Source organism: Lagenorhynchus albirostris, chromosome 11 (assembly GCF_949774975.1).
Source record: "Lagenorhynchus albirostris chromosome 11, mLagAlb1.1, whole genome shotgun sequence".
NCBI lineage: Eukaryota > Metazoa > Chordata > Mammalia > Artiodactyla > Delphinidae > Lagenorhynchus > Lagenorhynchus albirostris.
This window is the reverse complement of record NC_083105.1, coordinates 26561094-26586332: the sequence shown is the minus strand read 5'-3', so window position 1 is coordinate 26586332 and position 25239 is coordinate 26561094. Positions and strand designations below refer to the sequence as shown.

At 43.6% G+C, this 25239-nt stretch overlaps 1 protein-coding gene across 1 annotated transcript in view; it reads left to right on the top strand.

Annotated features, from left to right (window-relative positions):
* The window catches only part of PLXNC1 (plexin C1), a 141975-nt gene that overhangs the window by 77187 nt on the left and 39549 nt on the right, over positions 1-25239 (top strand). The window contains exons 10-20 of the mRNA XM_060165098.1: positions 2284-2423; positions 6259-6438; positions 9042-9129; positions 12124-12327; positions 12444-12629; positions 14994-15096; positions 17933-18034; positions 18330-18433; positions 22098-22136; positions 22346-22470; positions 23473-23671. Of these exons, the coding sequence (XP_060021081.1) occupies positions 2284-2423; positions 6259-6438; positions 9042-9129; positions 12124-12327; positions 12444-12629; positions 14994-15096; positions 17933-18034; positions 18330-18433; positions 22098-22136; positions 22346-22470; positions 23473-23671 (1470 nt within the window). The remainder of the gene's footprint in view (positions 1-2283; positions 2424-6258; positions 6439-9041; positions 9130-12123; positions 12328-12443; positions 12630-14993; positions 15097-17932; positions 18035-18329; positions 18434-22097; positions 22137-22345; positions 22471-23472; positions 23672-25239) is intronic.

The following is a 25239-nucleotide window of genomic DNA, read 5'->3' as shown; positions in this document are numbered from 1 at the left end:
AGGCTCTCTTTAGCCTCTCATGAGAGCGAAGAAGTAGCATTTACTGGGCATGTTTGAAATTTTGCGTGAGCAGACATCAACAGTCTAAGAAGTGAGAAGGGCTATCTTCAAAGAAACCTGAGAATCATAGCTGACTTGGATATAAATGTGAGTCTGCACTGAGGTTTAACATAAAGCCTCTTGCCTCCCTAAGAAGACAGTGGATCCTCTAGTACAGGGGTTGGCAAGATTTTTTTCTTCAAAGAGCCAGACAGTTAATATTTTAGGCTTTGCAAACCACATGATCTCTGTCGCAGAGACTCGGCTCTGCCGTTGTAGTACAAAAGCAGTGACAGACAGTGCATAAATGACGGGCGTGGCTCTGTTCCAAAAAAACTTTATTTATGGACACTGAAATTTGAATTTCATGTGTTTACACATGTCATGGAATATTATTCTTCTTTTGACAGTTTTTTCATAGGCTGTACAAGAACGAGCAACGGACTGAATTTGATTTGCTCCAGGCAAATCCAGGAGTTTGCCCACGCCTGATCTAGTGCACGCAGAGGTTATGTGTCCTCCACAACACCTAGCGCTGTCCTAGGGATCCTGTAGGTGTTTAACAAATACCTGTTCACTTAGCTGTCATCTTGTCAGAGCAAAGAGTAAGCCTTTTGCTATCCAACACACACTTGGCATTTGCAAGGGATTTATCTTGAAGTCTTCGCTAATCCCCCCCATTCCAAGTACCACTCTTGCAGATAATTTCCCCCATAAAATGCAGTCAACTCTAACAGCATAATTAAAGTGACCCTTTCGGGCCCTTCGTGATTCTATAAATACGGGGCTCAAGTCCTTTACTAAAGTGATTAAAATAAATTCTGCCACCGAAATCAGTTCTCTGTCGTATTACATCATTACTGTGATGACATAAACAATGAATTTACCTCAATCTGCAGAACCGATCCATAGTGATAATGAGTGATGGTGACTGCTTTACCATATAGCACCTGGGTTTCTCAAGGAACAGAATGATAAAACATCCTTTCAGCAGGATGGGCAGCCCCAGCAGTGCAGCAAGTCCGTCGTGATGAGCATTATACATACAAAGGAGCAAAGGCCCCTGGGCTGCTTGAAGAAGCAGGTGGTAGGCAGGTGCTGGATGGGACTAAAGCTCCCCCAGTGCCTTAAGTGGCTTCCTCCTAGACGTTATCCTCTAAGTGGATACACTCTGTGTTTATGATTTAAGCCGAATTTCACATGATTAAGCATCTCTGGACCTGGGGGTCGTTTTCAAATATCAAGAGTGCGAGTATGAAAATTCACTCATGCTAAAGATCCGCTGAGCTTTCTATTGGCTAGAATCTTAGAATCTTGTCCTGTTTGGTCCATATTGTAGAAGAACATAGACTTTCTGGAAATGGTCTACAAAACAACTACTAAATGATCAGAAAGACGGTGGCATCTGTAGAGAAAAGTGAAAGAAATCAGGATTGTTTTGTCTTTGAAAGGGAAAATGATTCTTACCATCAAATAGAGGGCTTTTTTAAAAAGGAGAATTTGATTAAACATTGCAAATAGAGAAGTAAGGTGCATAAATCTACATGAGATGGGGCCCCAGGTACGAGGGATTCCAAGGGAGACTTTCTTGATAAAGAAAGGCCTGATAAAGCTTGTAATGGGTAGCAAAGAGAAGATGGTATCTGCAAACCAGAGAATGGAAATGGTTGGCCCCAGTGGTTTAGGCATGCAACTACTTGATATTAGGTGACTTAGTTGATTTCCTGAGATTTTTTTTTTCGCTGCAGTATACTCCTTGATTCAAATAGCCTACTGAAACAAACAAAAATTAGGAACTGCTTTCTTGGGAATTAAATTTATCCAGAATGACATTTATTCCAACTTAGTGATGAGTCTGGTGCTGACTTACAGTCAGTGGACTGCTTGTCTTTTCCTTCATTTGGCTATGTTGTGAGCCTGCAGAGGCTGGAAGGCAGTGAGCAGTTTTGAGACTCTAGTGATAGCTCACTCTTCAGACAGAATGTCAGACTCTTCAACTGTATTTTCAACTGTCTCGTGAGACAAAGACTAATTGGTTTGACCTCATGCTGTCGCATGTTGAGAGACATGAGTCTTCAGCCCTCTCCCTTGAATTCACTGATTTCATTAAACACTGTCTGCTTGTGTTTGCAAAATGTTGTAATTTCCCAGTGATTTCTTCGAACTGCAGCACATAAACAGATTTTTTCAAACAGTGCCATTTCTTAGCTTTGATCTTGTGTTTGAATCTTTTCCTTCCAATAGGTCTTCTACATTAAGTCCATTGAGCCACAGAAAATATCAACCTTAGGGAAGAGTAATGTGATCGTCACGGGAGCAAACTTTACCCAGGCATCGAATATCACAATGATCCTGAAAGGAACCAGTACTTGTGATAAGGATGTGTGAGTTGAAATATGAGTAATTTATTCTTCGTAAAGTAGTGAAAAGCTAAAACTTACATCAAAGGAATAGCACTGTGATTAGAATCTTTATATAGTTAATTTATTTCCATGTGCCAATCTGAGCCAATTAGTCTGCATATTTGATATAACATAGTTTCAGTAAGTGAAATAATTTAAGCACCACATTTAAAGTTAATTGTGGGAGAATCTGTCCCATGTTACCCCCAAAATCTCAGTATACAATAATTCCAGGATGTTGCCTCTTGGGGTCTTGTTTTGTTTTCATGAACAAAATCAAGTGATTTGAGTAGCAAACATCATTTTGAAGATGATCCACTTAGAAAAATAGTTGAGCACTTTGGAATTTTACAGGAAAATAGGACCACACTTTCAATGTATTACAGTTGAAAAAAAGAAATTTTCTGATCCATTGTATTCTTTTTATTTTTTTTATTTATTTATTTTTAATTTTTTTGCGGTACGCGGGCCTCTCAACAACCGTTGTGGCCTCTCTCGTTGTGGAGCACAGGCTCCGGACGCGCAGGCTCAGCAGCCATGGCTCACGGGCCCAGCCGCTCCGCGGCATGTGGGATCTTCCCGGACCGGGGCACGAACCCGCGTCCCCTGCATCGGCAGGCGGACTCTCAACCACTGTGCCACCAGGGAAGCCCCCATTGTATTCTTTTCGGGCTTCTCTTTATTGGATTGGTTTCAGGCTCGAATAATAACTCAGTGGAACATACATTAATTTAAAAAAGAAGAAGGAAAACAAAACACCCCAACACAAATATCTGGTCAATGTACCATTTGAACATCATTATTTCTATGATCTGTTTCCCCTAACACATCCTTTCAATGAAGCTTTGAGAGAAGAAAATCTCAGTATTTCACTAACACTCTTGTGCAAATGCTACCCCACAAAAAGAGAGAAAATAATAATAACATAATAGGGCTTCCCTGGTGGCGCAGTGGTTGAGAGTCCGCCTGCCGATGCAGGGGACACGGGTTCGTGCCCCGGTCCGGGAAGATCCCACATGCCGCGGAGCGGCTGGGCCCGTGAGCCATGGCTGCTGAGCCTGCGCATCCGGAGCCTGTGCTCCGCAACGGGACACGCCACAACAGTGAGAGGCCCGCGTACCGCAAAAAAAAAAAATAAGAATAATAACATAATAGATAATTTGAGTTTTCTGCTTGTTAGTGTTCATAATTGTGAGCTAAGTTGAAGTAAAAGATGTTGCAGTCTACGTGAAGTGTAATACTGACTTTGTTCTCATCGTGGGAATGCGCTGAAGACAGTCCACTGAAGCGTGGTGTTTTGGTTCTTAACTACTGAAACAGATCTGTACAGTGTTTGAATCTGCCACACTTATTTACTGAGTTTTCTGTTTTAATTCATTTGCTGCATTTAACTGCCACCCCCTTCCCCTCCTAGCAGTAAATTTGGGATGTCTGTCATTTTGATGGAAAAAGCTGCTCACTGGGGGCTCTGCTCTGTTCTGCTATTTACCAGAATTATCAAGCACACATTAGTGGCTGTATCTGTGCGACCCAGGTATTTTTGTACCATTTATCCTGGCTAAATACCCCCCTGCAAAAATCTTTCATTTTGTGTAGCAAAATCTGTGAAGTTAGACACCTGTGTGTTCACTGAAAGGCAATCAAATTCACTGGAAAATAAGTCGTTTTTCCTAGCATTACCGTGTTTCTGACTGTTTATGCTCTCATTCCAATTCCGAATGTGTCTTGAGATACCGCAGTTATTAAATTAAATGACTAAGAGAGACCTTTCTGCATGTAGCATTTCAGTAACCACATCTGTGTGGTGAACCCAAGTTCATGAGCAGTAAACATAATACCCAGTTAATCCTATATCTGAGTTCATGCCATAATCCTAAAACTCTTTTATTATGGTATGTTTTAATGCCTAATTACTCTGAAGAGAAAAATATAAGGATAGTAGTGGAAGGACCCATATTTCTGCCTCCTTCAAAAATCGATAAAAAAAAATCGATAAATAAGTGTGAATATTAATGATCAGCCTTTTTTTTTTTTTTTTTTTTTTTTTTTTTTTGCGTTATGTGGGCCTCTCACTGTCGTGGCCTCTCTCGTTGCGGAGCACAGGCTCCGGACATGCTGGCTCAGCGGCCATGGCTTATGGGCCTAGCCGCTCTGCGGCATGTGGGATCTTCCTGGACCAGGGCACGAACCCGTGTCCCCTGCATCGGCAGGTGGACTCTCAACCACTGCGCCACCAGGGAAGCCCTGATCAGCCATTTTACAATGAACTTCCTAGAGCTTTGCTCTGAATATAAAATCTTAGAATGTAAATTTGAGGTGGTGTAAGTACAAACCGACTCAAATTTTTTTGAATTTGCCTTATTGTTAGAATCTGTTATTACTACTTAAAGGCTACGTGCATTAAAGTAGGTAACCATGCACGTAGCCTTTAAGTAATAATAATAGATTCTCACGTGGCATAATTATACTGAGCATTATTCAGACAGAACCCCATCTTCATGACTTGCGCTTTAGAGGCTCGTTGTAGACGGGATGTACAGAGGAAGCTGCAGGTTACAGAGGGAGTGTTGTAGAAGGCTTTGTTTTGACTGCTGAAAGGTGTTGAGGGCACACTCTGCAGATTTCAGGAGCACCTAGGACAGTCCCAGCTAAATTCCAGTCTGGAGCTCCTCGGGAGGCAGCTTGGTTCTGATGCTGATTGATTCTGAGACCCCTGGGCTCTTGGCATGGACTTTAGGACTTCAGTTTTGCGCCCTCTGCTCTTTGAACAGCAGAATCCCCATCTCTGCCTGGGGTTGGGTTCTACCACACCCCTGCCCCGGTGTTTGACTGGGACTTCTCTTTTTTCAAGCTTTTCATCATGGAAATTTCCAATCATACACAAGAGAAAAGAGTGTAACGAACCTCTCTGTACCCTTCCTCCAGCTTCAAAACTTAACATTCTGCCGATTTTGTTTCATCTATCTCCTCCGCATTTTTGGAAGTGAAGGAAGGATGGCGGCTGGAGTTTTTAAAAGCATGTCCCAGGACTTCCCTGGTGGCGCAGTGGTTAAGAATCCACCTGCCAATGCAGGGGACCCCGGTTTGAGCCCTGGTCCGGGAAGATCCCACATGCCGCAGAGCAACTAAGCCCGTGCGCCACAACTACTGAGCCTACGCTCTACAGCCCACGAGCCACAACTACTGAGCCCGCGTGCCACAACTATTAAAGCCCGCATGCCTAGAGCCCATGCTCCACAACAAGAGAAGGCACCGCAATGAGAAGTCCGCGCACCGCAATGAAGAGTAGCCCCCGCTTGCCGCAGCTAGAGAAAGCCCATGCGCAGCGATGAAGACCCAATGCAGCCAAAAATAAATAAATAAATTTTAAAAAATTAAAAAAAAAAAAGTAAAGGCATATCCCAGGATATCTCACCATATCCTTTCACTCATAAGTACAATACTTAAGTATATATGTCTAACATATAGCCTGAGCATACTCAACAAAATTAATGACAGTTCCTTAGTATACTTTAATACCTAGTCCACGTTCCACTTCCTATTAGGGCTTCTTAAAGGCAAGGGCTACGTTTCCTTCTTTCCCCACTTCTAAGGGAATGCAAATAAAAACATAAAAATGCACAAAAGAAAGAGGAACCCAGCCCCCAGATAAAACCCATACTGAGTAAGTGGACCCTGATTAATCGGCAGTTGCCTGCGGCTGTTCCGATAGTTTGGGAGCTGTTGTAGTTCAAGTGAAATTCATATCCTGTCCCCTTGGGTAATCAATTGTGCTAAGGTCCGTGTCATTGAAGAGTTCTTTTCTACCCCTTTCTAGGATACAGGTTAGCCACGTGCTAAATGACACCCATATGAAATTCTCTCTTCCATCAAGCCGAAAAGAAATGAAGGATGTGTGTATCCAGTTCGACGGCGGGAGCTGTTCTTCGGCGGGATACTTGTCTTATATCGCTCTGCCCCTCTGTTCCCTCATATATCCTGCTACCACCTGGATCAGGTACTTTCTAGAGCATATTTTTCTCTTGTTGTGGTTAACAAGGTCATATGCATAAAGATCATGGATTTCACGCAAATAAATATAGAAATAATGGTCATATCTAAATTCTCCTCACAGAATTTCCTCTGTAGGATTTATTCTTAGAAAACAAAGGTATACCTGATAAGCAGCTTGCTTTCCGTTGTCACAGTAAACACTATGAGTACATCTTGTTTTACTCTTAGCTGTGGCTGCTGGGAAACTCACAGCTAAAATGTTTGCTCAGACTCTGGTTTATGTTCAGATCGTATTAAACCTTATGCATTTGAAAATTTTTGTTCAATTGTGGTAACTAAACCTAGGTTTCTGTTACAAATACATAACCCTCTTCATTACACTTCATTCCTGCGCGTGACACAAAGCTGCTTCTTTCTTACATCTTTCAATTTATAACCTTTAGAGTAAGCTGTTTTGAATAATTTGAGGAAATATTGGGAGCTATCTAAATGCAAAGCAGTATCTACATTTCAAAGATATACCCTAAGTGAGAGATGGAAATTCCAAAGAAACTCTTTTCAGGTGACTCTTACGTTAAGAAAAAAAAAAAAACAACTCCCCCTTAGCTGAATTTAAATTCACATTCAGATTTTAGAATATAACCCTAAAGATAGTTTCTCCACCTAACACAGCATGAAGCTAACTTTCAAAGTACTGTCTAGGTGGAACTACAGATGCAGCTTTGTTTTAAAAAAAGAAAAAGAAAGAAAAAGAAGAAAATCACTTCTGATATTCCTATTTAAGATGAAGTGAGAGGTGGATGTATTAGGCTGCTAGGGCTGCCATAACAGAGCCACAGACAGACTGGATGGCTAAATCACATAAATGTATTGCATCACATTTCTGGAAGCTAGAAGTCCAAGATCAAGGCGCTTCCAGGGTTGATTTATTCTGAGGCCTCTCTCCTAGGCTGGTAGAGGGCCATCCTCTGTCTATGCCTTCACAATGGTCCTCCCTCTGTGCTTGCCTGTGTCCTAATCTTTTTTTATAAGGACACCTGTCGTACTGCATTAGGGCACACCCTAATGACCTCATTTAACCTTAATTACCTCTTTCAGGGTCCTATCTCCAAATATAGTCACATGCTGAGGTACTGGGTGTTGGGACTTCAATTCTGCCTGTAATAGTGGCATGAGGAAAGCTGCAATGTCCAAACCAATGCTCCAGCATGGCACTCTCTGCCGTGGGTCTCAATCCTTCCTATAAATAAAAGCAAACATCGATGCGGCACTCCCCACATGCCTGGTGTGTTGGATCTGTTGACTCAGAAATCCTCACAAGCCTAAGGGGTCCGCTATGAGTAGCCCTTCTTGCCAATGAGGAAACTGAGGTGGGGAGCATTCAGACAACTTGCAGGCTCGGGGCAGTCTGGCCCAGGGTGCTGTGCTCTGAGCCACCAGTGTTCTCCTTTGTTGTAAAATAAGAGGATTCTTCGTTGTGGCCTCTCCCGTTGCGGAGCACAGGCTCCGGCCGCGCAGGCTCAGCGGCCATGGCTCACGGGCCCAGCCGCTCCGCGGCGCGTGGAATCCTCCCGGACCGGGGCACGAACCCGCGTCCCCTGCATCGGCGGGCGGACTCTCAACCACTGCGCCACCAGGGAGCCCAATATGAGGATTCTTAATGTCCAGTCACCTGTGACATTCTGAGCCCGTGTCTCTTGGCAGAACATGGCTCTGCAGTCTGACCGGTGGTGGAGCACACTTGGCCTGGTTTTCTAGTAATGGTGACAGGCTGGCACGAGGCCAGCTCAGCTCTTCCCCCTTGTGGCTGGAAGGTTCAGGGCTTAATGTCGTCCCTCTGCCCTACACAAATTGGCCTGCTCGCGCCCACCTCCTGGTCTTGCCATCATGGGCTCAGCTGGCCGATGGAGCTGACCTATCCAGGCTCCTGTCCCCTGGAATGAGTGTCTTAGTGACCTATGTGAACGGGAAAGGGTGGCCAGAGCTGTGGACAGCTGTTTATTTCACATCTAATGACCACTTTGCTTAAATGCAATTATGTGCTAAGAATATGTGAAATTATTTGGCTTAGTTTCAGAGAGATAGGACATAAATGTTACTTAAGTGGTTTACCAAATAGGAATTTAGACTTATAATGTCATTTATAATTTTACCTTGTCCAAAGTATTCCCTGTCTCCCTACATAAAATATAATCGGTAGGTTGGGAGTTTGATTTTGAAAGCTGTTAGATTGAAGTCTTCATATAGATTAAACAGTAATCAAGCAAAGTTCTATTTAGTGAAATCTTTTCAAGGTACAGCTGATGATCTAATTACATGTGGAAACATGACACAGCAAAACTCAAAATTCTATACAAGAATTTGGACATTTTCTTAGAATTAAAACAGGATCCAACCTGAATTTTTATATTTATGTATCTTAAAAACTGTCAGTATCATGAGAAGACTTTTTAAGCTGTCGTGCGTTTGAAATTAAAATTTATTAATTTGCTCTCAAACATAACTGAGTTTAATATTGAGTACGAATAAATGGATGGTTTTATTCATAAATGCAAAATGCCTGTGTGTTTATCTATGAAACTCCTCTCATTGCTTTTTGCCTTGCAGTGGTGGTCAAAATATAACCATCATGGGTCGAAATTTTGATGTAATTGACAACTTAATCATTTCACACGAGCTAAAAGGAAACATAAATGTAAGTCTTCAGCTGCTTTGTAATATAGTTATTTTCAAGGATGATTTTGTTTTCATCACACTCGGATATGTGGGGGTATATTTTTTGTTCCTGTGCCTTTGTGCTATCATAAGCTTTTACCTGTTGCATGATCTATAATAAATACCATCTACTATAATGGAAATAATAAGACCTCAGACTTGGAGTTGAGAGTTTCGAGGTGTGGCACAGAGGGAAGAGAGGTGATACGACAAGACCTGCCATCTCCTCCCTGTGTAACAAGTCACCTTGATGAGACAGTGTTTGTGAATACGTGTGAGAATGCCTTGTGAGTGGCTGAGGTGTGATGGAAGGAAGAGCGTTCCTGTGGAGAGTAGGTGGTAGTGGTCCCACCACACAGAGCACGCTGTGGTTCAGAGGTGAGGTGACCTGTGGAAGTCCCAGAGATGCTGTCATGTGCTTCTCCTTCTCTTGCCCTTGTCTCTTTGACCTGGTTTGGTGCCTTCCTTCTGACCTCACCTCCTCTTGCCTTTCCTGTCCCCGCACAGGGGTCTGGCCCTCAGCCCCACTTAGTTCTTAGCCCAACACGATTCACACACGGGCCTCGTTATGGGAAATGATGAACTTCAGAGACAAGTCGGGGCCTCTGAGTGCACTTCTAGGCTCTTCTCGAAGGCTCTCCCCATTCTCTCTTCCCCTTTCTGTCCCTCCTTCATGAGAGATGTGAAGATAACAGCCTCTCTGAGGCCCAGCCAGACCACTACCTGCCAAAGCTGGCAGGCATGTTAGTGGCCACAGACCCGGCCTCCGCTTGGAACCAGTGTGGCTTCAGGTCTGGGTCCAGGAGGCCTTCCTAAGACCTCCTAGATCCTTGTCATACACATGTCCGAGTCCTGACACCCTTCAGAGCCAGTTCCAAGCCTCATGTTGTATCTGATTCCAGGCCCCATCTCCATGATGTCAACACATCCTGTTGAGTGGTTCGTAGAGATTGACCCTCTTACCAGAGGCATTGCCTGCATTTGTGAGTGAACTTGCTCTCCCTCCCCAGTGCTGTCCCTATATCAAGTAGAATTCACTGAGCACCTACTGTGGGCCAAACATTTTCCTGGCTGCAGGGACAAAAGGTAAAAAAGAGAGTCACGCTGCCTTTACCGAGGGAGACGGGTAATCTACACTGGGATGGAAAGCTGAGCGCACAGGCCGTGTTGAAGTTCTAGGTCCTCTGATTCCCTTCCAGCTCAGATACTCCACTGTGTGTTTTCACATGAAAGGGAAATTAAACTAGAGCAGATTTCAGCATGTCTGTGGAGTGGAGCGGTATGAGCAGGTAGAAGCAGGGGGCCGGAGGAGACACTCACTCACAGGCCCCTGATGGGAATATTGGTGAGTCCTGCTCTGCTGGAGCCGAGAGGATGGGTCGGGAGTGAGCCAGAGGGACGGCTGCAAAGCCACGCTGGGCCGGAAGAGAGGATCAGACTGAAAAGTCTGCCCTTAACTCTGTAGGCAGTGGGGAGGGATTGAAGATCTTTGAGCAGGGAGTGACGTGGGGATAGGTACCCTTGATGATGATGATTTTGGCGATGGTGCATAGGGTCATATGGAGAGGCAGTAACTGAAAGAAAGCCTGGGAGACCCAGAAGGATGCTCCTGCAGGTATCTAGGGATGGTGGGGAGATGACGGGTCATCTTTGTAGCATGGTCGTTAGAAGGAGAATGTGAACGACATCCTGGGAGTGGGGGCACAAAGGAAGAAGAAAAGAGCGCCTGAGGTGGAATCTTGCAGAACAGCTTAATTTTAAGGAGTGAAAGAAAACAAGACGGCCAGCGAAGGTAGCCAAGAAGTTGCTCAGAAACTAGAGAAAAAGAGCATTTCGGATGACACTGGTACGGAAATTTAGAGAGTAGAGAATAATGAGGTTAGGGTGACCCTATCACCAGGAATCTTTCTAGAAGGCGTCTTCAGCAAAAAGCCAGCCTGCTGGGGTTCCGGCTGTTGAGAGGGCTGAGGCAGTGGGTTTTGTGGTTTTCTTCATGTCGCCAGAGATGTGAATGAGAGATTCAGGGCCGTCGTTTGGAAAGGCGTTAAAGGTGAAGGGAGGTTATGCTTGTCCACATCTCAGTGCCTTGCATCAGATTTTCCCACCTGTTGCTTCTTCCTACCCTCTTTTTAAAATTCCAACATTAGTTAGACAGCAAATAACAGAGAGGAAAAATCCCCATCTGGCAAATTTCCTTTTAGGAGCCTTAGCTGCTCTTCTTGAGAACGTTTGTCAACCTCCCCTCTCCCAGCAGCTTTCTCTGCCCAACTCTCTGCACACCTGAAAATGACAGTATTTACGTTCGCTTGTTTGTTTTAAATAAGCCTGTAAAGTGGGCCACCCTTTCTGCGTGGTTTCCCATCTTCATGCTCTTTCTTTCATGGGAGCTGTGTTGTCCCTTTTACTTTTGTTTTCCTCTACTTTTTGTTAGGCCTGCAAGGCCTTTTCCTCTTGTGGTTAGTGATTTCTGCTAAAGCACAGGGGTTCGCCAACACAGAGTGATTGAGCCAGCAGACGCAAGCCTGCAGCCAGCCTTGCCGAAGAACTGGCTCCTCCCTTCCTGTAGTTTCCCAGGACTCAGCCTTGACGTCTTGAAGGACACACAGGCCCGTTGGTGCAGTCTTCCCCTTTCTCTAGCTGACTTCTCTTCCGAGTACCCTTTTTTCCTATTGTATCACCTTCTTCTTTCATTATTACTAATAATATTAATAATCATATTAGCATTTGTTGAGTGCTTTTTTGCATGGATTTGTAAGCATTTTTGCATGGGTATTCTCATTTAATTTAGTGAGACCTCATCTCATTTAATTTAGAGTTAATTCAACCCCATGAGGTGGGTATACTATTATCCCCATTTTACAGAGGAGAAAACAGAGGCACAGAGAGGTTCAGTTGCCCAGGTCACTTAGCTCTTCAATCCCAGAGCTGAAATTCATTAGTGAAGCTGTCAAAATGCTCTTTCCTTCTCCCTCAGGTCTCTGAATATTGTATGGCGACTCACTGCAGATTTTTAGCCCCCAGTTTAAAGAGTTCAAAAGGGCGTACGAATGTCACTGTGAAGCTCAGGGTCCAGGAGACCTACTTGGATTGTGGAAGCTTGCAGTACCTTGACGACCCCAGATTTACAGGGTACCGGGCTGAACCTGAGGTGGACACAGAATTGGAAGTCAAAATTCAAGTATGTCTCTCTCATTTCGGGTGGGAGGATGTGCTCCCCTCCACAGGGAAGGTGTCTTATGTTTGTGAGTTTCCACACACGCCTTGACTTCTTCATCTTCACCTTGTTCTTCACAGAAAGAAAATGATAACTTCAACATTTCCAAGAAAGACATTGAAATTACTCTCTTTCATGGAGAAAATGAGCAATTAAATTGCAGTTTTGAAAATATTACTAGAAATCAAGATCTCACCACCATCTTCTGCAAAATTAAAGGCATCACTGCGGCAAACAGCATCGCCACCTCTTCCAAGAAAGTTCGCGTAGGTTGCCCGACAGTCCTACCCGTCAGTTTTACCTTATTTGGTGTGGGGCGAGGGGAGGGGGGATTCCTTGGCTAAACCAGAAGCCAGAATAGAATCTTTTATGGATCGTTAGATCTTCACTTTCAGTGAAGATAAACAAAGCTGGTATTGTAGGCCCAAACGCTATTCCTCCAGAATAGCTTGCAGAACCCATCCCTGTGCCATTGGAATGTCAAAGCACTGAGCACACCATTGTTTATGATACTAATGAGTCTTGATAGCTTTTGTTCTAGCCGTACGTTTAGACCGCAGCATCTGCAGCAGAATCGCTAGACCCATTGACGAGCGAGCTGTCATCCTTTGCCCAAACGCAGAGGTGGCATGTCTTGGCAGACACCCAGAATGGGGGCTTCCCTGGCATACTGAAAGTGGCAGTGGAGTCTAATGGGGACCAGATAATCTAGGGGTCATGGGCTGCTTCCTCCACCATGAAGTCAGACTCACTGCATTTAATCTTTTCCCAGACACGTTTGAGGGTCCGTCCCATCACTGGTATATTTATGTCCCACAATAAAGACAGGAGACCGTGGTGAAGGGAAACATATTAGAAACCTCCGTTTATAGTATTCATGCCATATGAGACTCTGCACAGTCTATATCCCCCCCTCCAAAACGCTTTATGATCTAGAGTCAGAAGTAATTGGGTAAAGGATAAGAAAAAAGAACATCAACTGGAAGGCAAAACAAAAAATGTGTTTGTGTCTCAGGTGCACCAGTTAATAGCTGTGTGGCCTTAGATAAGTTGGCTTTAGCTGAACCTCCCTTGGTCCGTCTGTTGTACGGTAAAGAGGGTCGTAATAATTATAAAATGAATAACAGCAGCTAAACTCACAAGGGATCCCACGTGTCTGGTTAGTTGAGAAGAGCAAATGGTAGCACCCTTCATTATCCAGGACTAGTTCCTGAGTGCCTGCACTGGGACATAGGGACATAGCAGAGAAGTAGACAGACCCGCCTACCGCCCCCACCCCCCAAAATATCTGCCCTCATGGATCTTACCTAAAAAGGCAGGTAGTATAGAAAATAAATTGAAGATGTGTTAGATGGTGGTAACTGTTACGAAGAAAAATGAAGCAGGAGGTGAGGGGCAGTGCTGCAAGGTTTACGATGGCGGCCAGAAAAGGGCTTTTGCCAAGACGACGTTTGAATCAGGACCTCAGGGATACGAGGGGCATGAGCTGTGGGCCATCTGGGGTAGAGTGTTCCAGGCAAAGGGAACCACAGGTTGCAAAGTTCCTGGGTCAGGAGCCTCCCTGGTGCTGTTAAAGGGCAACAAGGAGACCAGTGTGGCGGAGTGGAAGGAACAAGGCGGGGAGTATTCCAAGGAGGTGAGAGCATTAACGGGGGGAGCGTGGAGAGCCAATTGGGGGTCATTGTGGGGACTTGGCTCTGAGCTCCAGGAGTCCGCTGGAGAGCTCTGAGCGGGAGTGCCAGGAACTTGCTTACAAACAAATGCCGGCACGTTTCATCTTCACGACAACCCTCTGAAGAGGCGTAACAGCATCCCATTTTAGAGATGGGGAAAGTGAGAGCTGCACGGATAGGTGACTCACGCAAGCTCCTACAGCTGGGAAGGACAGCAAGGGGGAGCTCCCTGGCGGTCCAGTGGTTAGGACTCGTGTTCTCACTGCCGAGGGCCCGGGTTCATTCTCTGGACTGGGACTTAGAACCTGGGCTGTCTGGGCCTGGAGTCTGCACTCTAGCCACTTTGCACAGATACTTCCACAGGGGCAGCCGTGGCTCCCAGGATGGTAATGTTCCTCAATACTTATATGTATGTCAATGCAAAAATAAGGCTTGATATAGAGTTTTTCCCTTTACAAGTTTTACAAACTTTTATAATCAAAACCTAAAATTGGAAAAGCCCCTCAGGGATCATCCCAGCAGCATTGCCAAACTGGTTTTTCCCACAGAATGCTTCCTTCAAAATTGGCCCATCAAGAAAACACAAGATGTAGAAGAGGTTAAAAAGTTGGATTACTTCCTTAGTCCAGGGGTAAGAGGGTGTCTTACCCACAGGTTACTATCTCTTTATCGCCCCCATTCCTGCAGTTTAAAACCCCCAGGGCAAAGAGGACCAAAGTGTAAAATCTGTGGGTCTAGCCCTGCAACTGATTGGAGCTGAATCCAGAAACCAAGGCACAGGGAATGTTCTTGATTGGCTGAAATTCACATAGCTAATCTGCCCAGAGACGGGACTTGAACTCGGATATCCTACCTAGCTTGCCACCTCTTTTTGTATCTTGGAGAAAGCCATTTGGGGGGAAAAATTGTGTACCTAGATGTGGTTCCCACCTCGACCCCACCTCTTTGTTCCCTTAGGTCAAACTGGGAAACCTGGAACTCTACGTCGAGCGGGAATCGGTTATTTCCACTTGGTATTTTCTGATTGGGCTGCCCGTCTTGCTAGTGATTGTCATTTTTGGTAAGTGCCCTGTTTAATTTTGTCAGAGAAATTATTCCCTGGGGCCTCGGCAGGCAGGAAGGCTTTCAGCCTTCAGGGGCTGTTTGCTTCAGTTAAGTATCAATGGATGAAAACCCAGATCAAAACTTTGGGAAAGGACTAATAGGTACACGTTGAGGGCTTTCTAAACATTTTTTAGGATGCTTCATTAATAAAAGGCTGGATTACAAAGATGGTTGGTATCTCGGTGTTTGAGAAATATAATCCACTTTGCTTCCCTGAACCTGTGAATTGTGATGACAAATGTCCCATTTACATTATTTCCTCAGAATTCCTCTGGGATGTGGGGCTCCAAGACTTGGTCATCTCATCCTGCCTTCTCATCCCAGCAAACCCCGCCCCTCACCCCTACCCCAGCCCTGTCTTTCCTGGCAGAACTGTGTTTTGGAAGGGTGATCTGTACCATCTATTAAAATGTTCCAAGGCTCATCCAAGCACAGTGATCCCATGGTGGTTGCTCACTGGGTGAAATCTGGCCAACCGATGTGTTTTGTTTGGCCCACGTAGCATTTTTAAAAATTTGAAGTAATTGACAACATTTTAAAATTAGGCGATTCTTGAAAATTTGAAAGATCTGGATCACTGGATCCTAATTTTTCCATAATATCAGTTTGCTGGAGCTGAGGAGCAGCTACCCCTAGAGAGAGGGCAGGTGTTCACTGAGCTTTTGCCATAGTCTCCACCACTCCCTACTGTCTCCACCCAGGCCACTTACCTCATCTGAGGGCCTGGTCCCTGTAGCCATTCAGTTTTTGACCTCTGTTTCTGAGCTGCTTTTCATTTTAAGTCTGTTTCCTCTTGTCCTCCTTAAAAAAGAGAACTCTCCTCCAAAGCTATGGAGCCCATCATATTCCTTGATCTAATGCAGGCATCGCCTCTCTAATGGTTTTCGGTTAATAGTTGCTAAGGTCTCCTTCCGTATACTCACTCACTCACTCACTCACTCATTCATCTATCCCTGCACGCACTTACCTGACGTTTATTGAGCACCTGTTATGTTGCTGATAACTGTGCATGGCTTTGGACTTAGGGAAGATGAGTTCAGTCCTGGTCCTTTCTCTTGGCTAGTTCCCAGTCCAGTGAAGGAAGGATTTGTGTGTATCGTTAACTAGCCTAATGGAATGAATTCATTTTGCAGAGACCCTGTTTTGTACTGTTGATGATCATTTCAGGTATTTTTAAAGCTCTCTCCAAGTTATCCACCACTCTTAATGCATCTAGAATCCAGAATTGGGCCTGATATTTTAATAAAGTCCTGGCCGGTGCTGGCTTCAAATAAGATTACTTGTAAATTCTAAACGTTGAGCTCGATTTTGAGAATCCGCTGCTGTCAGGCGGCTCTAGGTAGAGCAGTCTCATCTTGGAGTCACATCTACTTTTGACTTCCCAGAAACCTCTGATCTCTTCCTGGGCTCTCTGCGAATCTTCATTCCTCTCCCTTCACTTTGTTGGTAGAGATGGTTTATGCTCTTTCAGGTGAAGTGGGCTCCATCTGACACATCACTTTTGGTTTCATTGGTATCTGCAAAGCTGTTTAAAATTCTCCTCCCCTTCTTACCATGATTCCATGGAGGCATGTGTCCTTAGCAGCTTGAGTAAGTGTACTCTTCAGACCATCGATCACATCATTAGTGAAAACACTATACACACCTGGCCTAAGGCTGCCACCTACAAAACACCCCCTGTAGCTTCCCCTGGAGATTTCAGCCAGGAAAAACTCACTGCTTTGTGGGCGTGGCCTGCTAGCTCCATTTTCAGGCAGTGAGCTGGCGCTGCCTAAAGGGTGGTCTGAGTGCCAGCAGTCCCAAGTGATGCTCCTGGAAAGAGGGCTCCACAGTCAAGCAAATTTGAGAATCCCTGCCTGCTCCACCCTCTCTTGAAGATACATGATGCGCGTTATGATTAAGACTGTTGACTTTATGAAGCGGTCCAGCACACAGCCGTATTGAATTTTGTTTCCTCCAGCACCATTCACATCTAGCAGGATCCTTTTATCATGAAATTTCTATTAAAAGAGGAAAAACTTCCGAGAATGATAATGAGAGTTGACAATTGCTACATATGCTTTTTTAAAAATAAGATCTAAATGTTTTCTGTGAGTTACCTCCTAGAATCCTGTCAGTGTCACGAGGAGGCAGGCACTTTACTAGATAAGGCAGCCAGGCACAGAGATGCTAAGGAACTTCCCTGAGGTCGCACAGCTAGTTAATGGCAGAGCGGGGACATGAACCCGAGTGCCGAACTTGTTCGGTTTACTGCATCTACAGCATAGTTAGAAGCAAAATGAAGTGGAGAAAGAAGCAATATCCAGATACAAGGGTTCACCGGGGACCACTCATCCTGTCACCCCATTTGATCTATGCAAGTTTGGCTCATGTAACTCACTGTGGATGTGTGGGGTTTTTTCCTGCACTTAAGGCTCAACTTTATTTCTCTAGGGATGTTTAGAAACATTAAAAAAGAACAGAACAATATTAAGTGGCCTGTGGCGGTAGGGAAAGAAACTTGGCTTGTTTCATTCCTTTTCAGCCAGCTGGGATCTTTGGTTCCAAGTGAAGGTTATTGGATTTAGTTTTTTACTTTGAAGATGAGTAGGGGTTTTGGGGGGTTTTTCTGTTGCATTTGAGCATCTTCATCTGTAGAGTGACCCCTCACTGGGAATCTTTCTTCTTAGAAATTCCACCTCTTCCAGGCTAGCCTTTCTCGCTCTCCCTCCGCCGCCTCCTCTGTAAAGGACCATACAGGTTGGTTCTGTTTTCCTTTTTGTCGGTCTCATGCTGGATCTCTGTCTCCACAGCGGCTGTGGGAGTGACCAGGCACAAATCGAAGGAACTGAGTCGCAAACAGAGCCAACAGCTGGAGCTCCTGGAGAGCGAGCTCCGGAAAGAGATACGTGACGGTAGGCTCCAAAATTTTATTCGTAGAAAAACAAGCCCCCCCCCCTTTTTTTTTTTAACCCTTAAACGGAACCAGCCACAGTAATGAGAGCTGTTTGTATAGAAGACAACTGAACAGCAGGGTCTAGGCCTGGCTTTGTGTTTTATTTCAGCTCTTCTCTGCAGCCAACCAAGTAATTATCTAGTGTTTCTTCTTTAATGAAAACCAAGGTCATACTCCGTGTTAGACAAAACAGCAGAAGATCTTATCCATTGTTTTCTGAGTTAAAATATTGCTCTTGGGATTCTGTTTTGCAGGCTTTGCTGAGCTGCAGATGGATAAATTGGATGTGGTTGATAGTTTTGGAACTGTTCCCTTCCTTGACTACAAACATTTTGCTCTGAGAACTTTCTTCCCTGAGGTAAAAGAGCATCGATCATATTCCTAAGGTTGAGTCTTGAATAATAATGAAGGTGCTTGTTGCTACTGTCAAAAACCGTGTTTCCTTCCAAGGCAGCGGTAGATAATGTGCTTGGTACAGAATAATGGCTTAAATCTCAGCAGAGCAGGGAGGAGGATAACTATTAATTGGATTGATTAGGGTATAAAGCAGTGATGGGTCACTGGCAATTACTCGTTGTCCAGTAACAAAAACCTAGGAGGGACACAAGTTCAAAGTGATGATTTTTTTGCTTTATTTTACTACCAGTTTAGAACTGAATTTGTAGCTGGGAAGTGAGCTAGTTTATTTAAAAATCAATAAATCGTGGGCTGGCCAGTTTGTTGTGTTTATCTGCATGACTTACATTGCAGCTACTAGATTATTCACTATTACTTCTCAATTGGAAATGAAAAGTACCGTTGGCCAAGAGGGAGAAAAGTAGACACGTGTAGAATCTGAGTTAATAGCAGCCATTTTTAGCAATGTAGAGTTTTTATGGTTCTCTCCAGCAGTTATTCTTCAGCTGATCAGTTTGTGTCATCCTCATTTAGTGGAAATAGCTGCATGAAATGATTAATTAATTTGTTCTGGGATCCGAGGAGTCGTCTGCTTAACCCTTTGGGTTTTCGGTCTCACGTTCTAACACCTCCATTTTCTCACCCACTCACATGGCCTTCCTCATTTACCCTCCCAAGTCTTTGGCGAGGTACACTCATCCTCCTACCATCACCTCCAAGTCCCGGTACCCCAGTTCCTCCATATTGCCCTTTTTTTTTTTTTGTCCAGAACGGGTGACCACAGCAAGGCCCAACCTCTGGAACACATCAACACCAATTACATATGACATTTAAATCTAGACTTCTAAGCAAAGCCAGAAAATCTCTCCAGGCCAAAAGAGAGCTTGTATCACCTTACCATCAGCTTCTCAGCTACATTTGGCCAGAAGCCTAGAGTTCAGAAACCCAGACACAGGCAGTAAGCAATTTCCAGTTTCTCTATAATTCTAGAAGCAGACACCATGATATGTGATGCTGTGTCTGGAGGGTGGGATACCTCCATAAAACACCCACCATATTTTCTTTTTTTTGTCCAAGCCTTAGTGTTGTAAATCAAGAAGGCTAGAAATAAGACTTTAGCTTTTAGTACTTGTATTTTTTTTTAAGTTATCCTCCAATAATAGCAGGCACCACGACTTGCCATTTGCCACCTCCTTCATTTCTATGGCAGAATACTGCCTAGGGAGGGGAGTTTAATTCCCTGAATCATGATGACTGTGCAGGGCCTCAGCAAAGGTTGCACCAAGAGTCCTATTTCCCAGCTATCTGAGATCCCCATTAAGAATTTAATAGCAATAAAAGGAGAGATTTCTACCATCTACAGGAGTACTCTGTGGGCTTTTATAGTTAATGATCGCCCTTGAGTGCTGAAGAGAGTAATCTGTGGCCTGAAAGAAAAAGTTTTCCTATCTTCTAAATTCGGTCATCAAGAGCAAGGTAGAGTGATGAATGCAAAGGAATGCTGTTGCGAGCGTTTAAAAAAAAAAAAAAAAAAATTCCTAGGAGCAATGCTGTGTTATCTCAGAAGAGAGAGGTGCAAGAAGGCAAACTGATTTAACTCAGGGTTATGTAGAATCTTGAAAGACAACTGGGAAAGCTATAGAAACTGCTGTCAGAAGAAGACACAGGAAAAACAAGCATACATTTTTCAGAACCCTATTGAGAAGACCTAACTTAAAACTGAATTTGTCACAATTAAGAAGAGATCTAGAGAACAAGGGAAGATACTCCATTAGAACAACACCAGTTGAAATGCGTTCTAGGCTGAAGGTAGGTCCTGCTGTTGAGCCGCCCTTTACTGATAGATCAGGGGCCACATCCTCTAGGCCTGGAGGTTGGGTGGCGGAGGGAGACCTTGGGTGATCAACACCTACTCGGTTAACAATAGGCAAAGCCCAGAGGAGATGGTAGCTTCTCAGAGACCAAGGCATTACCGGTAGTTCTTTGCCCTGCTAGTTGGTTTTTGGCTTCTAAAGCCTTGCTTTTCATTATATTGGCATCTTTGTTGTGCTGAAAATAGAAGAAATAAGGGTAAGCAGAGCACCTAACCACCTAGAGGAGAAGAATTTGAATGAAAGGAGGAAGGAACATTGAAACCCAGGGAGCCAGAGCGGTATTTCCCTATTTAAGGTCAAGAATCAATCTGGTTTTTTTTAAAGTTTTTTCTTTAATTAATTAATTTTTGGCTGCGTTGCGTCTTCGTTGCAGGGCACGTGCTTCTCACTGCGGTGGCTTCTCTTGTTGTGGAGCACGGGCTCTAGGCGCACGGGCTTCAGTAGTTGTGGCTCATGGGCTCTAGAGCGCAGGCTTAGTAGTCGTGGCGCACAGGCTTAGTTGCTCTGCGGCATGTGGGATCTTCCCGGACCAGGGCTCGAACCCGTGTCCCCTGCATTGGCAGGCGGATTCTTAACCACTGCGCCACCAGGGAAGTCCTCAATCTGTTTAAATTGCCTATTGGCATAAGGTTGGTTCAGCAGAAAAATATGAGGAACTAGAAACTGCAAACCCAGGGTCTGATTTTTCTGCTTATTACCAGGGGAGGGTATGAGGTAATAGTTTGAGGTCTTCTGCTTGGGCTAACAAATTTGAAACTATAAGGCAAAAATTCTCTGCAGAAGAAATTTACTTAAATAAGATATAAAAATAGCCCAAAGTTTCAAGTATTACCAAAAAATTTTTAAATAAATGAATGTTTGAATTTATATTTTCATCCTGTTGACTCATTTAAAGTGTTAGCATGCTTTTTAAAATTTAGTCATTTAATTCCAATATGATTTATGATATTGTACATTAAAGGAAACCCCAAAGTTTATATTCAAGAGCTACAGAGCATAACACTTTAAAATATTTTTAGAAACCAGCAGGGCAACAGCATTGTGGTCTAGTTTGCTGTAAATTAGTGATTAAAACAAGAAAGCAAAAACCGATAATGATAGCTGACATGAAGAACTTACCGTGTATTCATTCATTTTATTTTCACACCTAACCCGTGAGGTGAGAATCATTATTGTTCCCATTTTTCAGATGAGGAAAGTCAGGCACAGAGAGGTTAAATGACTTGTCCAAAGTCATGTGACCAGTAGGTGATTAAAACCAGGATCGGAACCCAAGTTGTTTGACTCCAGGTTCTAGCTTTTACCCACCCCCCTCCACCCCTTCTTGAATGACAATGTGTATCCAGACAGTAAATGCTTCTAAGCTAAGACTTGTATAAACTTACCAACACAACTCAGTATTTATCCTTAGAAGGTAAATTGCTTGAGGAGTGGTCTGTACATTTGCATAATCTTTCACCACCACTTCTTTAACTTTTGAGTCAGTTCTTTTAAGGTGTGAGATGCCTTCACCTACCAAAACCAGAACTGATGCGATGATAAATATTCTTAGAGGCTTTCAGAAGTCACTGGTGTTTCCTGAGAGCTGAACAATTATTTATTATGTAGAAGATATGCTGTGAACATAAGCCCAGGGGCTCTTCAGATTAGCAAATAGTGTCTCTATTAAAATGGACTCGGGTATTGTGACAAAAATACACTCTTCATTTCCTTTGGTTGTTATGAATAATAAAAGTGTCTCCTTCCTCTCAGTCAGGTGGCTTCACACACATCTTCACTGAAGATATGCATGTAAGTCTATAAGTTTTCATTTTTCGCTCATGACTGCCTGACTTGCATAGTGTTATCATCATCTCCATTATTACTTTGAATTGTTATTGTGGGTATTTTGGGATCACGAATTTGATATTAAATAATTCATTGTCTTGGAAAACCCATTGTGGATCTACTTTCTAACTTTAAGTTTATATATTATCTATATTATGTTATATTTTTTTCAGAACAGAGATGCCAACAACAAGAATGAAAGTCTCACAGCTTTGGATGCCCTCATTTGTAATAAAAGTTTCCTTGTTACTGTCATCCACACTCTTGAAAAGCAGAAGAACTTTTCAGTGAAGGACAGGTATCAGCCCATTTGTTTATATTTTGAAAGTCATTAAGTAGAAAGAATAAAACCTGAGCCTCTCATTTTGTTTCGGAACTACAACCTGAGCTTGGTATCTGAGAACATGCATCTCTCCAGAGGCTGGTTGATTTGGGTCACCATGCAGTCCTGATGTTTCTTTCCATTTCAGATCACAACGCTCTAACACAGATTCTATTTTGAAGACACACACACATGTGACACCCCCCCTCAAAAAGCACCCTAAAAAAACCCAATACCAAGAAAACACATGAGTCCTGAGTCAAAAAGCAGAAGTGTGCTGTTTTCTATTTTTAAAAACACCCTGAAAATTCAGGGAAGACATTCACTTCTTGTTACCGCTCTAGTTTAAAGTCAACTAGAAAATGCTGAAAACCATATAAAATGACCGGAAGTTAACATTGCTGTGTGGTTTTTTATGGATCGAGGACAAAGGTAGTTGAAACTTAGATGTTAAAAAAAAAGCACCCACAGGGCAGCACCCCGTTAGCATCCCATTGCCTGACCCCTCAAGTTTCCTTGGAAACTGCTATCAGCACCAGACAAGCCACAGCTGATGATTAACCTGCTTAATCAAGACTCTGGTTTTTTTTCAATATGCTTTTTTTCCATCATCTGTATATCTTCTTTTCTTTCTCTTTCAGTTTTATTGAGATATAATTGACATACAGCACTGTATAGGTTTAAGGTGTACAGCATGATAACCACAAACATCTCTTTTTCTGAGTTTGAGGTTTGTTTTGTTTTTTTTTCAGATCCCACGTATAAGTGAGATCATATTTGTCTTTCTCTATTTCATTTCGCATGATGCCCTCAAGGTCCATCCATGTTGCTGCCAACGGCAGGATTTCCTCCTTTTTAGGGCTGAATAGTATTCCATTGTATATATGTACCACATCTTCTGATCCATCCGTCTGTTGATGGACACTTAGGTTGCTTCCATGTCTTGGCTGTTGTAACCAAGGCTCTATTTTTAAATAGGTGTCTGTTTGCTTCCTTCTTAACCATTGCACTGCAAACTAAGCTGGTCTACCTAACCAGCATCCTCGAGGTGCTGACCAGGGACTTGATGGAGCAGTGCAGTAACATGCAGCCTAAACTCATGCTGAGACGCACAGAGTCCGTGGTGGAAAAGCTCCTCACAAACTGGATGTCCGTCTGCCTTTCTGGTTTTCTGCGGGTAAGTGTCGCATCCCTTGGTGGCGTCAGAGCTAAGACTGTATAGGCAGCTGTTTTTAGCAGATGCTGATGTCTTTGCCAGGATAAATCCTGAGCACTCCGTGGTGTCAGCATTTAACCACTTTTAGTCTTGGTCCTTACTAGGAGCACATGGAGGGGAAAATAAAATTTGTTTTTGCTGTCACTGGCCTAGGCAAGTACAATTCATTTAGAATTTTCTCGAGTAAGGCTTTTTAAAAATTTTATTGTAGTGAGAACAATTAACATGAGACCTACCCTCTTAACAGATTTTTCATTGTACAAAACAGCGTCATCTATTGGCACAATGTCGTATGATAGATTTCTAGAACTTACCTTACATAACTGAAACTTTATACCCCTTGACTTTTGCATCCACCTTCACGTGGTTAATGAACGTGTGCTGAGTGGAGGGCATATTTCAAATGCTGATGGAAACACACTGTTTTCAGGGCCTCTGAAGCATCTTGGAAATAGCCATTTACCTACCGCTACGCTCTCTGTAAGCTAATTACGTGCAATTCCAACCAGTTATCCCATATGAAAGCAAGTCTCCAAAAAGCCGCCCGCCCCTTGAGTTCACTTTGTTACAGTTAAGTGAACATGGTTATAATCTAATTGAATCTTAAAATCTTTTCAAATGTGAACTTGGCACAGATTCCATTGGTTAAGAGGATAGGCCCTGGAGCCCGCTGCCCGGTTTGAATCTAGACTCCACCCGCTTACCAGAGGCCCCAAGCAGGTTTCTTGACCTGCCTGAGCCTTGGGTTTATAACCTGTACAACTGGAGGAAGAATATTTTAGGGCTGTTCTGAAGCACTGATGAGAAAATGTATCCAATTGCTTGGCACTGAGTAAGCACTCCGTAAATGATGCCCATTATTATTATGAAATATTAGTAGGAAAGGAAGTGTGTTCTGTTGAACCCAGGCTTCATTCAGCCCTCCGAGGCCCCTGGTGCAGGACGTTCTTATCCTTCTTCAATTTCACCAGCCATCCAGATTCCAGCAAAACTACATAATTGTGTGTTTGTAGCTAGTTCTGAAATCTAATTAAAGTTTGAATAAGATACACTGCTATGCCACAGGTTTTAACAGTGCTACTTAAGTTTAGATCCAAAAAGCAGTGCCTTAAATAGACTGTGCTTAGTTTAATGTTTAATGTAATCTTACAAGTAGATGCACAACCTTTTTTTTTTTTAACCAACCCTTTTCTCTCCCAAGGCAATGCCTATTTATTAAGATTAATGAAATCTGCCTTCTTTGCTGTTTACTTGGTATAAATCATCACACACTTTGGGGAGATGTGGAGCGCTTATTTCCGGGGTGAATATTTTTGGCTTCCTCCATCCTAGCTTCAGCCGCAGCTGCTCTGAAACAGAGGCAGCAGGACCCTCACCCAGTTCCTGGGTCTCAGTCTCAAAAGGCAGCTCCTGCCTCACCACCTACCGTGCCACTGAGTCAGAAGCTCAGGGTGGGGCGCAGCAGTCAACGTTTCCAAATTCCTGCAGGTGGTTGCACCACCCAGCCTTTGAGAACCTGGGGGCAGTAG